Source organism: Puma concolor, chromosome E3 (genome assembly GCF_028749965.1).
Source record: "Puma concolor isolate L17-30 chromosome E3, mPumCon1.1.hap2, whole genome shotgun sequence".
Taxonomy (NCBI): domain Eukaryota; kingdom Metazoa; phylum Chordata; class Mammalia; order Carnivora; family Felidae; genus Puma; species Puma concolor.
Genome location: NC_141682.1, coordinates 18,992,483 through 19,005,756, shown reverse-complemented (window position 1 = coordinate 19,005,756; position 13,274 = coordinate 18,992,483). Strand labels below are relative to the sequence as shown.

Genomic DNA, 13,274 nt, shown 5'->3' with positions numbered 1-13,274 from the left:
CTTTCATTTCCCAATCTGGCTGAATATGTTTCTGCCACCCCACAACTGTTTGGGCTCCTGCTGCAGCCCAGCCCCTAAGAGAAGATAACTTTGTGTTTTTTATTTTAGATTCAGAAAAGTCAACCCAGGTTCTCCAAAGAGATGTTCACCAGAAAACGTAAATACACACATGTCCTCCTTCTGGCAAGGTGCGGTGTTGGGAGCTTGGGAGTCTCTGTCCTCTTCCCCAGTGCCCTGGGTTAGGGAAGGAGGGCCCAGGTCCCAGGATGTGTACACCCTGCATCCTAAAGGTGGCAGAAGGAGCAGCAGTCAGTATTTCCGCTGCCGGGGGAAGAGAGTACTCCCTGAGGACCGGAGTGGGGGGCTGGTGGGGCTGGGGTCCTCGGAGTCCAGGCTGAAGAGGTCCCTGCCAGTGCGAAGGATCTGTTCCTCCAGCTTTTTGTGCCGCTTCATGTCTGAGAGGACCTTGTCCAGGCGAGCCTCCCGTTTCTGGCTCCGGGCTGAGCTCCCTAGAGAAAAGTAAGGTAAGAGATGTGGATGGGAAACAGTGTGCACCAGACCTGTCCGGATGTTAACTAATACTCGCGGAGCTCATTAAACATAGAGAATTCCAGACCTCTGTCATGGAGGTTCTGAGGTTTAGGGCTCGGCCTCAGATGGGGTAAGCAGTGAAGGTCTGAACCACGAGAAGGGGCCAGTAATGTGCAGACCAGGGAAGGGTATCCAGGCAGGGGAAGGACAAGTACAAAGGCCCCAGGCAGGAGCAGGGAGGCCTGTTCAAAGAAGAGTATAGAAAGCTGGGGGAGGAGACTGAAAGATGTGCTCAAAGAATCGACTCACAGGCCAAAGTCATGAGGAGTGGCTTGGATCTCTTAGTTTAAATGGAAATGTCCTTGGAAGCCTTGGTGACCCAGGGAGTGGCAGAGTTGGGGGGGTGGGACAGGGGAGGGGAGTTGCAGTGTATGGATTCTCTCTTGACATGCTCTTTCCTCCAGTGATGGAATCCTTTGGAGAATTTTAAACAGAGTAGTGACGTGATTTATATTTTAATAGGATCGTTCTAGTTGCTGAGAATGGAAGCAGGGAGACCAGTTAGGAGCCACTGCAAATATCCAGGCAAGAGAAATAATGGCTTGGATGTGGGTGTGGTATTGGAGGCGGAGAGTAGCAGATGAACTTGGAAACATGGAGGTAGAGAGCTAACAGAACTTGCTGCTGGCTTGAATGTTGGGGTAAGAGAAAGAGAAATCAAGAATGGCTCTAAGGGTAAATTCTAGGAAGGCACATGGGGTGTTAAATTGGGTCAGATTAGGAGATGTACGCGGTAGTAGAGGGATGAGGATCTAGATAATAATGAATTACCAGAAAGACCTGAACTTTTAGGGAGACAAAGATAAAAGGAATGGGGACCATTATAGAATTATTCGTGAAAGTTTTGTAAAGGAAGATAAGGTATCTAGCCAAGCCGGAAGGAGGGCACCACTGGGTGAAATGCTCATTCCTGCAGCTACTAGTTGTGTAGCAACCAAGGCACCAAGCACAGGCCTCTTTTAAGCAGTCACTTTTTAGGTCAGTGGGAGTAGAGGCTCTTCACCCCCCCCCCCGCCCCCCTTGTCTGTACCTGGGGTGCGTCTCCGGTCAATCAGGGAGTCCTTGGGTGTCATTGGCTCATCATCAAAGTCAAATTCTGTAGGCATGTGTGGTCTGGGAGAGGTGGACAGAGAGTGAAGGGTGAGGGTGGTCTCCCCAAATACCCCACCCTGCCGGTCTCCCCCCCCCCCCGCCCCCTTCTGTGCCAACACTTTCCATGCTCCAGGGTCCCACCTCCCCTCCCAATTTCCTCCCGGCATCAAAGGAAGCAAGCCCCAGGAACAAGGTGTAAGGGTGTGCCCTCACTTTTCCTCTTCCTCCTCTTTGGGCTCAGGCTCCTCATCGGATCTCTCCTCTTCACTCTGGGCCTCAGGTGTCGGTGGCCGGCGGGGCAGGATCTCAGCCCGAAGTTCCAGGGTACCGTGGGCAGCCAGAAGTTCATAGAGCCGCTGGATTTCGGAGGGGGGAGGCATCCAGGCCTGCCCATCCGCGGGCAGCTCCACCTCCTCATCACTGCAGGGCACGTACCAGTCTTCGGATTCTCCCTTGGCCTGCTCTTCCCCGTCAGCACTGGGGGCTTCTCCCTGCACCTCCTCAGCCCCGGACCCCTCATGCTCCGTCTCCTCCCGGCCTCCTTCCCCCTCTTCTTCGGCTTTATTGGCCGAAGCAGAGGGGCCTCCGGTATCCTCCACGGCCAGAGCTTGGAGGCCAGAGGTCACTTCCCCTTCTTCAGACAGAGGCGCCGCCGTGGTGGCCGAAATGTCTCCATGACCCCGAACAAGGGACATAGGCTACTAGGGGAGGGGCCTTGCGATGATAGGGGATGCAGGAGTAGTAAGCCGGGGGAGGGGGGGGGAGGGGGCGCTGGAAGGGGGGGCCTCCCGTCCCCCTCCCCCAAGGGATTGGGCTGCCCAGGAGTTTAGGAATTGTCTCTGCAACCAATCAGGCTTCAACAACGGTCCCTGCGACGAGACCGCCGGTTCCCAAGAGGGGGCGCTGAGTCCCCTCCGAGGACCCCGCCCCACGGATCCAGATCCGGTACTCCAAGATTCCCAGGGATCACCGGAACCACTTTCTGGGCCAGAGAGGGGCGGAGCCGCTCTTTACGCCTTCACACCGCCCCTCTCCACACCTGGATCCGACGCCCTCTCCCCACACCTCGGAGTTCCGCCACTTCAGCCGCCGTACGCACCTGGAGCTAAGACCCGCCTCCCGGGCTGCGCAGGGTCACAGTACGCAGGCGCACAGAGATGGCGCGGAAGGCTCCGCTCTAGCCAAAGCTACTTGGAAAAGGAAAGCAAGGGGAGGATTGCACATGCGCAGGTAGGCTCGGGCACAATTGGCTTCGGCCCACAGTAAAGATGGCCACCGGGTCGTCGCATGCGCACACCACCCAGTAGGTTCTGCCCGAAAGAGGGCAGTGCCACGGGCCCCGGCGGCGGCGGACAGACGTAAGGACCAACTGAGGCTTAGAGGCGAGTCTCATGCAGTCTCCGTTTATTGGTGTTTCAGACTCATGCAGCATCCGGCATACAAAGAGGGAGAATCTGTTTGATGTATCTTTTTTTTTAAAAGACTTTTAGTGTTCCCCCACGCTTTTTTTTTTTTTTTTTTTTTTTTTTTTTTTTTTTTTAAGAAAACAAAACCCGCCAACTCCAAACAGCGTCATAGCTCGGTCCCCGCCTCCCTAGCGGACTGTCGCGTGCAACAAACCTCTCTCGTCCTCTTGGAAAATAATTATAGAGCTTCCCGCCCCTCATTCGCTCCCTGCATCTGGGAGCTTTGGATCTATTTCGGGGTTCTTTCGCTACAAAGCACGTGAATGACCCCAGTCCCGACGCCTTTAAGAAACTCGCTGACCGGGTTAAAAAGCCCAGGTGGGGCAGGTCAACTCGGGCTGACCGGAGAGGGTCAACAGCCACGCCCCTTCGTCCTCGCAGGTGCGTGTTCAGAACAGAGCTAGCAACAGTGCACGACACCCTGCACAAGTCCCCAGACAAGGCCTGGCTTGCCAGCTCTGCGACCCAGAGGCGCTCCGGGGGCGTCAGGACCTGGGTGGGCCCAGCAGAAAATAGTCGGAACCCAGGCTGGGGAGCCCTCCCCTGATACCGCTCCCCTCCCCCAGCCTGACCTACGTGCTGGAGTTTTTGCAGAGAAAACGGTGGCAAGAGGGAAGAGGAAAGGATCCTGAGGGGAGGAAGAAATGCTGAGGGGAGATGAGGCAGGAAGGGGGCAGAAGGTGTGAAAGGGGAAGGAGAGATGATACCGGGGAGAAGGAAGAAAGGAATGGGGAAATATGCCACGACAGTGAAAGTTGAAAGGGGGACACTGGGGCTGAGGTGCAGGGAATTCGGGAAGTTGGGAGGAGTGCAGGGAGGGTGAGAGCAGAGAGAGTTTGTGAGACCTTCAGGGAGATTTCCAGAAGTGCAGGGAGGTTTCCAGAAGTGCAGGGATAGGGAGGCCAAGAGGCTGGAGGGGATGCAGGCAGAAGTGCAGGGAGGTTGGAAACAGTGCAGGAAGAAGAGAGGCCTACGGTTGGCACAGGAGCCTGGCAGGATGCAGGAGCAGGAAAGAAGCTGGCTGTAAACAAGGCCGCTCAGGCTCCCTTGGTCCCTATGGGTGCGGGCCTGGGCCATCGATTGGGCTCCCCCCAGGGGAGGATGGGCCCAAGGCAGCTCCCAACAGGAAGAAAAATCTTGGAATGCGGGGCAGAGCCCCTCACTTATACACTGTGGGAGAGGAGAGGGAGGGACAGACAGAGACAGTGGGGGGGAGGGGGAGACAAGGAGAGACAAAGGAGAAGTAGGGAGGACAGACAGGAGAGAGCAGGGGTAGGGGTTAGTAAAGCTGCCCTTGCCAACCCTTCCATTCCTCCCAGCCTGTCCCAGACCCCCACTCACCGCCTAAGTTGATGACGCAGGAGGCGATGATGATGAGGACCCCCCCTACCAGCGCCACGATGCTTAAGAGCTTTGCCACGCGGCCCAGACGCTGGGCCCCATCCACGTCCCCCTGCTGCAGGCTGTTCCGGGACTGGGGTTAGGGTGAGGGGTGGGGCACCATGGCCCAGGTCAGGAGAAGGCAGCCCAGCAGGGATCAGGTGAAAGAGTTGTCCAGAGGAGACAGGCGGGCCCCGTGGACAGTGGTTAAAGGAGGAAAGAGGGTTGGGGAGGCAGGGGGAGGAGGGCACAGGTCAGCAAGGTGGTGTGAAACACGCCTTGGCATCCCTCCCACCTGACGGGGTAGGGCAGTGGTGGCTCAGACGGTAAAGTCCTAGGGAGAGGCCGGGAAAATCCCCATAATTGGGAAGTGAGATCCATGCAGAGAGGAGAGGGGAAGACAAGGCTACTCCCGGGGTTCTGTCCAGGTGCTGGCAGGAAGCTGGGAGCCACAGCAGGCCTGGGCCAGGGTCCCATGGGGCTCACCATGACAGCATAAGCGAAGGCCACGATGTTGACAGGCCACATGGGGCAGAAGCAGGACAGGATGGCGAGGATGATGTAGTCCCGAGGTTTCTGGGTGCCTTCACCCCCCTCCACCCCAGACCCTGCCAGCTGGGAGCTGGGGTGGCGGCTCAGGCTACCTCTGGGAGATCCTGGATGCCCACTGTGAGCCCTTCCTAGTCGATCCTCCTCAACCAGCTGCTGCAGCACGCGGGGAGGAGCCCCATTGGCTGGGTGGGTTTTTGTTGAGGGTGGCGAGTGAGGCTGAGGGGCTGGGCCCTCTTCCCCATCGCCAGCCTGCAGGGGAACCACTGCCCCATTTTCTTGCTTTTCCCCCACACTCTCAGTCAGGACCTCAGGGGTGGGGTCCTCCTGGGTAGGGGGCTCTGGCTGAAGAGCTGACTTGGGGGTGGGCTGGGAATCTGGCTGGCAGTCTGGCTGAGGGTCTGACTGGGTGTCCAGCTGGGGAGCAGACTCTGAGGCTGGCTCAAGTGGGGCTGTAGACCCCAGATCAGACCCCTGGTCTGCAGTGGCCTCTTTATTTGCTTCTGGTTTGGGTGCCGGCTCTTGGTGTGCTTCTTTGGGGCTGGGGTTGGCATTTGACTCCCCTCCTGGACTTGAGCTGAGGTCTCTGGCCTGGGCTGTTCCTGGGGCCCCAGTTAGGGTCTCTGTGGTTTCTGGAGCCAGTCCAGCTTTGGTTTCTGAGTCCACAGGGGCCCCAGTGTCGTCTGGGCCGGGCTGCAGGGCCTCTGGCTCATCTGGGACCCCAGCTGGGACCTGGAGAGGGCCAGTTTCGGCTTCAGAATGGCCAGGCCCTTCTCCTTGGGTTTGGGGACCCTCTTCTATCACCTTCATCTCCGAGACCTCAGAGCTGCTGGCTGCCATCTTGAGAGGGGAGAGAGGAGAGGACCTCAATGGAGTGGATGGAGCAGCAGAGACAGCAGCAATCCTGGAAGAGGAGGAGACAGGTTTGGTGTGAGGAAAGAGGTGGCTCTCGGCACTGCAGCCCAAGAGGGCTATGCTCCTGTCTTAGGGCCAGCCCTGGGCTGCCTCTGGGGAGAAGAAGAAAAGTTGGGGTTTCCTTTGCCTTAGGGTGGGACATCCCTGGGGAGGACTGCTCTGCTCAAAGTCTTCTGCTGGGAGGGCCCCGGGGAGATTAACCCTTTTGAAAACAGGACCCTCCCCATGGTCTCTTCCTGGGTCCACCCGTTAAGAGCCAGACTCTCAGATCCTAGCAGATGCCCCAGCACCCCGAAATCAACAAGCTGTGCAGACGCTCGTAACACTCCGACAGGCAGACAGGCACACTGGGCAGAGGACCGATACTCACATTCCACTCCCTCTGCATCCTCCCCTCCTCCCTGGGTGCCCCGCCGGTGCAGTTTTCTCACTGCGCGTCTGGGGCGCAGACGCCCCCGCCCCTCCCTGGGGGACCTGGGCATTTCCTCTGAGCCCCTTCTCAGCCCCTCTCTCAGGGATTCCCTCAACCCCCGGGGAACCGGCGCCTCCTCCTCCCATCGGCGTGGCGCGCCCAGCACCACCAGCCAGTCCGCCAGGCGCCCGCATTCCGGTGCAGCCCTCCCGGCGTCCGCCGTCTGTCCGCGCACTCCTACCCGCAGCCTCTGTCCATCCCCGTCTCACCTCGACGCCGGCTTCTAGACTGCTCCCGCTGCTGCTGCCACCGCCGCCCCGTTGCAGCAGCCGCAGCCCGGGAGGGAGCGAGTCAGCGAGCGAGGGAGGGAGGCGGCGGGTCTCCCCTCCCCTCTGCTCGTCCCCTCCTCTCGCTCCTCTCAGGTCCCCTCCCCTACGCTCCGCTGCCGCCGCGCACCGCCCCCGCCCCTAGCTCGCCTCCCGCCCCTCCCGGCCAGCCCCAGGGAGCCACGCGTGCCAGGCCCCGCGTTACCCGGGCAACCGGCCGGGTAACCACTCGCGCCCCCTCCCTACCCCTTCCCACGCGCGCCTCCTGGGGGTGCCCCCTTCCCAAGCCCCGGGCCCCTCCCGCCAACGGTCACCGGGGGTCCTGGCAGAGGCAGGGGGCCGGGGGAAACCAAGAGGGGTCTGCGAGGAGACGGGACCTGTGAGACAGGCGGGACCCGGTGGTGGCACCCCAACAAGCAGAAAGAGGGGAAGGGAGATGAGGCAAAACTTAGGGAGGCTGCTCAGGAAGAACAGGGTGGGGTTTTAAGAGAGGGGAGCCTGCAGTACAGGAAGTCCCTCTACCCTCGAGGAAGCAGCAGCAGAAATGGGCGCTGGAAGGCTCCAGGGCTCCTGGAGCAGGACTCAGAAGGGAATTCCAGGGCAGAGGCTGCAGGGGCAGTCTGGAACAGGAAGGGGGCTGGGGCCGCGGAGCCCGCAAACGCAGAATGGGCCACGCCTAGGGTGAAAGGGACAGGTGGGGAGCAGTGCGGTTTTTCTTCTCGCCCTCACTGCTCCCAGTCCCGGGGCTGACTTCCCCCGTCCTTTCTGCAACTCCACCACCCGCCGTCACCTCTTAGGGCCTTGAGGGTGTGCAGGTATTCGGCGGGGGTCTCAGCAGCAGGCAAGGGGTGTGGATGGGGGAAGAGCAGCATTTCTGTCTGGTAACTGTTTGGGTTTCTAACCCAGGCGTCTTCAAACCTCCAGTGGCTATTCTGGGCCTGCCCGGATTGGGTATTCCCCGGAGACCTGGGAGTCCTGGAACCTGCTCTCCAGTCACTGGTGCCTCGGCCCCACCCTGGATCTGGACTGCAGCCACTGGTGCTGCCTCCGGTGAGGGAGGAGCCAGCGCCCCAGAGCCACGCTGGGTCGAGAGCAAGGCTGGGACTGACACCCGGCGGCGAAGAAACTCTTTGGGGGTGGGGACAGAGGGCTTGGTGAGAGCAACTCATCCAATCCAGAGTCAGAGACAGGTTTTTATTTAAAATTTATTGTAATGGGGTCCGCGCAAAAGGAGGGGATGAAGGGTGGGGAACATGCAGGGGACACAGGAACACGATGACATGGCCAGGGCCACAGCTTCTGTCTTGGGGGAGAGGGATGAAAAGAAAAGGCCAGGGCTGGAGCTGGGGTGGAAGAGGGACGGGGGAGACACTGTGACTGCATTCCCCCCACCCCCAGGAAGCACCTCTAGTCCCTGGATCCCCCCCGTTTACCCTGGCACCCTAAAATTCCATCTCTTATCCTGCCTCTGGCCCTAGTGGCTCCTTCTTTTGCTCCCCTTGACGTGTTTTCCCCTGACAGATTCTAAGTAGGACAATGTTTAGGGCCTGACCCTAAACAACCCCACCTTATGAAGGTACTACCGTTGCCTTCCCTGCTTCTGCCCCTTCTCCAATCTCACCTTTTCCCCTCCGGGACAGAATCTTTGATTCCCCTCCTTCCTCTCCTCCCTCCCCCTGGAAAAAAAAAAAAAAAAAAAAAAAAAAAAAAAAAAAAAAAAGCACCAACTCCCCAGGGAGGGGCAGCAGACAGTAGTGGGGGGGTGGGGGGAGATGGAAGGAGGAGAGCAAGGACCATCAAGGAGAAGGCTCACAGATCCCTGGAAGGGCAGGGCAGGGGGTTACAGAGAGGAGAGGGGGTGAGGGCAGTGGCCACTCCTGTCCTCTGCCACCCCTGCCCACTGTCCAGGGGGCTTCAACACAACCGAGGGGACAGGTGTTTGTGTGGGGTCAGGTCTGACAGGGAGAAGAGAGGAGCAGGAGAAACAAATCGTTAAAACCTAGCGAATTCCCCTAAGAAACATCTCTTCCTCCTTTCCTTTTGGAGGCTCCTTGGTTGGTGGGGAAGTAGTGAGGAGTTGGTGGGAAGAGAGGGGAAGAGGAGAGGTACCAAGGGACTTTCCTCCACGTTCCGCTCTCCCCGCCACCAACCTGGAGCTCACCAGGGCTGAGAGGGAAGTGGCTGAGAGCTCACGGGCACCCCCTCGGCCCCCGAGAGGGAGCCCACAGCTGTCGGGGGAGCCGCCACCGCTGCTGCCGCCGCCGCCGCCGCAGCTGCCGCCGCCGCCGCCGCCATAGGACAGACCTCACCGGTACCTGCACAGCGAGAAACACCAGGAGATCACAGTACAATCTGAAAGGCAAGAGCCTCGCCCCCTGCCCCAGACTCATTCCCAGACTCCCTCCCCTGGGACACAGCCGTTGCTCACTTCCTGTTTGGTCCCCAGAGGCCTCCGCCTGCATCCTTACCCAGTTGTCCTGAAGGGCCTTCCCTGTCCCCAGAAGTCTCCCTAACTTCAGTGATGGATGGGCATCCCTGGCCTTCCTGAGATCCCCTATTGGGCCCTTTGAGCCCCCTCGTCCCACACAACCCATCCCACCCCCCCCAGCCATGCCCCACGCCTTGCCTGGTGGGTGCGGGGGTCCCCCTCAGCAGGTGGGCTGTGGCTGGGGGGCGTCTCCCGGGACAGGGGGGGCGGCCCCCCCCAGATGGGTCTGCATGTGGCCGGCCAGCTGGGCAGGGGTCTTGCAGTGCACGCTGCACAGCTTGCACAGGATGCGGTCAGCCCGCGGGGCCTGGAGCCCGTGGTCCTTCACCGCGTGGATGCGCAGGTATGCTGCTGTGGTGAAGCCTATTGGGGGGGGGGGTGGATTGGGATGGGGGATGGGGGGTCAGCCAGGTGGAGACCCCAGAGACGGGGCTGTTCTCCTAGGCTGGGGACGCCCTGCTCAGATGGCCCTGTCCTCCTCCCACCATATCCTTGGTAGCCTGGGGCCAGCTACTCTGTTGGGGCTGGTGGGGCACATTCCCTCCCTAAGTTTGGGGCCTGTTGAGTGGTGTCAGCTTCCTAGCCTTGGTGCCCACAGAGCCTATTCTCCGTGGCTGGGGGACCTCTTCCGGGATGACAGCGCACTGATTCCTAGCCACTTGAAGAGTTGACCCTCAGCAGAGACGGCTGTGTCCCCTCCCTCCAGGGCCCCATACAGTCTCAGCCCAATTACTCCGTGAATGTGTGAATCTGTTTAAAAGCAGCTTTTTCTGCTCCTGGGGCAGGGCGCGAGCTTGTTAAACCCCTGCCAACGCGCTCTGCTTGCCCCAGGAGCCGAAGAGCAGAACATGTGGCCACACAGCTGAAACCCTGGCTTCCAACCCTTGGGAACTGGCTCTTGACCACTCCTTCCCCACAGCAGTGAGTCCTGCTCCCACCCTCCCTACCCACCCCCAGAGACTGACTCTTCCGGGTAGGTCATCTCCTCCAGTCAACACCTCTCAAAACTTAATGAGGTTCAGTCCTCCTGATGTTGTTCCATTTGCTTCCTAAAGGGCTCTAGATGCCATGAGCTCTGGACTACAACACCTTTAACCCACGTCTGTGGAAGGGCCTCTGGCTTTGTCCCCTACCCGTTGTCCCTGGCCCTCCCAGCATCTTTCAGCATGTACCTTTGTTGCAGAGCTCACAGACATGGTGAGGGCCCTGGCTGTGCACCTTCATGTGGTCCGAAATATAAGCCGAGCTCAGCATCTTGCCACACACATGACATGGCACCTTCTCCTCGTGTCGTACTGTGTGCGCCCGCAGTCGATCCTTCGTAGCAAAAGCTGCCTCACATTTCTGGGGAAGGGGGGAGGGGCGTGGGGGGTGTCAGGAGAGTTAAAGCTTTGGGGAGTGGGGAGAGGGGGGCAAGAGGTTAAAGGAAATCAGAGCCTTGGGGATCTTTGATCTGTAGGAAATGGGAGTGAGATGACAGGGTCTTGAAGAAGAGATGAGAAAATGGAGTGAAAAAGCAAAAAGGAGAGAGAGAAAAAGGGGGTCTGAGAGGCTGAGCTCAGACAGCTACAATGAGGATCAAAATCATGAAAACCGGGACAGGAGGCGGCGGGCTTCCTACCTCACATTTGAAGGGCCGTTCTGTTGAGTGCACTTGTCTGACGTGACTGTTGAGGTGATCCGGCCTGGGAACACGTTGGGGTTGGGGTTAGGGGCCTGGGGAGCGGACGCGCTCCCAATTCTACCCAACTTAGCACGACCGGCCTTTCCAAAGATCCCGGCCTTTCCGCCCCAGCCCAAGGCTTCGGAGCGCTGGCGCCGCAGGAAATCCCTCCCCCTGACGCAGGGCGGGCTGGTCCTCCTCCCACGCGAAGCTTTCTTACAACCGGAGGACCCACCTCCTTGGCTAAGTACCACCCCCTGCTCCCTGGTAACCAGGAGAGGCTTTCCTCCCTCCTCCCGGGGAGTGGCTCCCGGTCCCCGTCCTCACAAACCTCCTCCCTCCCCGCCAGCCAAGGCCAGGCCACCTCCGTAGCCGTCCCTCCCTCCCCACCCGCCCAGTGGGCGGCCGAGGCCCCGTGCACACCGGGAGAAGCTCTTGCCACAGTGGGAGCAGTTGTAGGGCTTGTGCACAGCGCCGTCATGTGAGCGCACGTGGTAGCTCATGCGGTCCTTGCGCTTGAAGCGCTGCTGGCACACCGGGCACTGGTAGGGCTTCTCGTCCGAGTGCGACAGCTTGTGTCGGTTCAGGTGGTAGACGTCGCGGAAGGCCTTGCCGCACATCTCACAGGCGTGGTTCTTCCGGATGCGCTTTCCCGAGGCGGTCGTGGTCACCACGCCACCCGCGGCCACGGCGGCCGCTCCGCCGCCCGCACCCGCTTCTCCCCCTCCCCCGCCGGCTCCGCTCAGCTGGGGCACGCTCAGGAGGCTCAGGGGCACCATGGTGGGCATCTTCATAGCACCCGAGGGGACCCGGCCGGCCTTGGCTCCCGTGTGGATGGCCTCGTGCCTCCGGAGGTTGTAGCCGTTCTTGAACTCCTTGGCGCACAGGGCGCAGATGTAGGGCCCCTTGCTCTTTGTTTTCTTCTCCAAGGCAGATGCGACCGGGGCCACGGCGACCGTCGAGGTTGGGGCTACGACGGCGGTGGCCGCGGCTGCGGCGATGGTGGCGGCAGAGACAGGGGGCGCGGCCTCGGCAGCGGGCGCCGACACCGGCGGGGGCGGCGGCGGGGGCGCCGGCGGCTGCTTCAGAGCCGCTGTGTCCACTGTGGAGGCGGCGGCCGGGGCCGGGGGCGCAGCAGCGACGGCGGCGGCGGCGGCGGCAGCTGCGGCGGCGGCGGCGGCGGCGGCCGACTCCTGGGCGGCGGCGAGAACCGGGAGCAAGTCCACCTGGAGGGGCTCGGCCGCCGGGGGCTGGGGCGTGGGTGGGGGCGCCGGCGCGGCCTGCGAAGACAAGGCGCCGTGTGGGCCGCGGCCGCGGGTCGGCGCCCTCCCGGCCCGGCCCGCCACGGCCGGCCCCTACTCACCTGGAATGGACTCTGGGCGCAGCCCTGGGAGGCAAAGAAGCGGGACTGGAGCTCAGCCCCGACCTGCAGGGGGTTCTGGGCGTGACCCTGAGGTGGCGGGAAGGAGTTCATGAGGCCGCCCACCCCCCGGGAGTCCAGGCCCAGCACGGGGAAGGGGGGGGCCAGCAGCGTGCAAGGGAACACGGGGAACATGGCCTCGGCCACGGCGGGGCCCCCGGGGCTCAGCGGGGGCCGGGGGCGCGGGCCGCGCGGGGCCCGGGCTCGGGGCGCCGCCCCCGGCCGGCCGGGCTGGGCCGCGCCGAACGCATGGCCCGCGGGCCGCCCCGCCGCCCGCGCACCCCGGCCGGCGGGAGGGAGGGAAGGAGGGCGCCTGGCGGGCCGCGGAGCGCGGCGGCGACGGCGGCGGCGACGCCCCCTGGGTGGGGGCGGGAGGCCCCGCGGGGCCGGGGGCCGGGGGCAGGGGGCGGGGGCCCGGGCGGCGGCGGCGGCGGCGGCGGCGGCGGTTGGAGCCTGGCGGGGCGGGGTGGGGGGAGCGAGGGAGCAGCCTCGGCCCCCGCCGCGCGCGCGCCCAGCCGGCGCCTCGGGGAGGGCGGGGGAGGGCGCGAGGGAGGGAGGGGGACAGCTGCGCGCGCACCGGGCGCGCGGAGGGGGGGGTGGGACGGGAGGGAGGGCGGGCGGGAGGGGGTGTGGGAAGGGGGGGTGGGGGGGCGGGGGGAGGGGGTTGTTACCTGGAAGATGAAGCTGCTCCAGTTGCCGGGATCCATGGCGGAGGGAGGGAGGGAGGTGGCTCGAGCTCACCCTGGGGCGGGAGGAGGAGGCGGCGGCGGTGGGGGAGGGGGAACCCAGGGAGGAGGCGCGCGGGGCGGGCGGGAGGGGGGAAGGAGGAGGAGGGTGGGGGGAGCGGAGCACACTGCGCGCGGGGAGGGCGGGCGGGGGGCGCGAGGACACACAAGAGGCTGGAGCGGGCGCGAGCGCGAGCGCGCGCGAGGCCAGCGGGAGGGGGGAGGTACGAGAGGGACTCTTGGCGGG

General features: G+C 62.3%; 3 protein-coding genes and 1 long non-coding RNA gene across 8 annotated transcripts; 1 reads left to right on the top strand and 3 right to left on the bottom strand.

Annotated features, from left to right (window-relative positions):
• Positions 1-85: 85 nt before the first annotated feature.
• Positions 86-2,743, bottom strand: PAGR1 (PAXIP1 associated glutamate rich protein 1). Its single transcript, XM_086692428.1, has 3 exons — positions 1,897-2,743; positions 1,622-1,704; positions 86-509 (listed from the first exon to the last, which is right to left on the bottom strand). Exons 1-3 carry the CDS (start codon positions 2,376-2,378, stop codon positions 310-312), a joined length of 765 nt encoding a protein of 254 aa, XP_086548554.1. The 5' UTR covers positions 2,379-2,743; the 3' UTR covers positions 86-309.
• Positions 2,744-3,065: 322 nt separating this feature from the next.
• On the bottom strand, positions 3,066-6,793 carry PRRT2 (proline rich transmembrane protein 2). The gene is given in 5 exon segments (XM_086692427.1): positions 3,066-4,356; positions 4,358-4,467; positions 4,470-4,623; positions 5,016-5,982; positions 6,647-6,793. Coding segments are annotated over 5 exon segments (1,296 nt in total). The 5' UTR covers positions 6,664-6,793; the 3' UTR covers positions 3,066-4,308.
• Positions 6,794-6,831: 38 nt separating this feature from the next.
• Positions 6,832-10,489, top strand: LOC147573013 (uncharacterized). The gene is made up of 4 exons (XR_015245546.1): positions 6,832-6,952; positions 7,638-9,562; positions 10,051-10,140; positions 10,275-10,489. It is a non-coding gene; the product is annotated as an uncharacterized LOC147573013 (long non-coding RNA).
• On the bottom strand, positions 7,919-13,088 carry MAZ (MYC associated zinc finger protein). 5 transcript variants are annotated; one of them, XM_086692425.1, is made up of 6 exons: positions 12,974-13,087; positions 12,246-12,332; positions 11,306-12,162; positions 10,841-10,904; positions 10,392-10,563; positions 7,919-9,046 (listed from the first exon to the last, which is right to left on the bottom strand). In XM_086692425.1, the coding sequence occupies exons 1-6, from the start codon at positions 13,007-13,009 to the stop codon at positions 8,889-8,891; spliced, it is 1,374 nt and encodes a 457-aa protein (XP_086548551.1). In that variant the 5' UTR covers positions 13,010-13,087; the 3' UTR covers positions 7,919-8,888. The 5 variants fall into 5 exon arrangements, with proteins under 5 accessions (XP_086548551.1, XP_086548549.1, XP_086548550.1 ...); XM_086692424.1 differs by lacking the exon at positions 7,919-9,046 and adding an exon at positions 9,380-9,582 and having other exon boundaries at positions 12,974-13,088; XM_086692423.1 differs by lacking the exon at positions 12,974-13,087 and having other exon boundaries at positions 12,246-12,549.
• Positions 13,089-13,274: the final 186 nt, after the last annotated feature.

Excerpts from the sequence above, each read along its gene's own strand:
- PAGR1 (XM_086692428.1), bottom strand. The coding sequence starts at position 2,378 with ATGTCCCTTGTTCGGGGTCATGGAGACATTTCGGCCACCACGGCGGCG. Across the intron at positions 1,705-1,896 it reads AAAGAGGAGGAAGAGGAAAA|ACCACACATGCCTACAGAAT; the intron begins GTGAGGGCACAC and ends CACCTCTCCCAG. Across the intron at positions 510-1,621 it reads TGACCGGAGACGCACCCCAG|GGAGCTCAGCCCGGAGCCAG; the intron begins GTACAGACAAGG and ends ACTTTTCTCTAG.
- MAZ (XM_086692422.1), bottom strand. The coding sequence starts at position 12,437 with ATGTTCCCCGTGTTCCCTTGCACGCTGCTGGCCCCCCCCTTCCCCGTG. Across the intron at positions 12,163-12,245 it reads GCGCCCAGAGTCCATTCCAG|GCCGCGCCGGCGCCCCCACC; the intron begins GTGAGTAGGGGC and ends TTGTCTTCGCAG. Across the intron at positions 10,564-10,840 it reads AACGGCCCTTCAAATGTGAG|AAATGTGAGGCAGCTTTTGC; the intron begins GTAGGAAGCCCG and ends CCCCTTCCCCAG.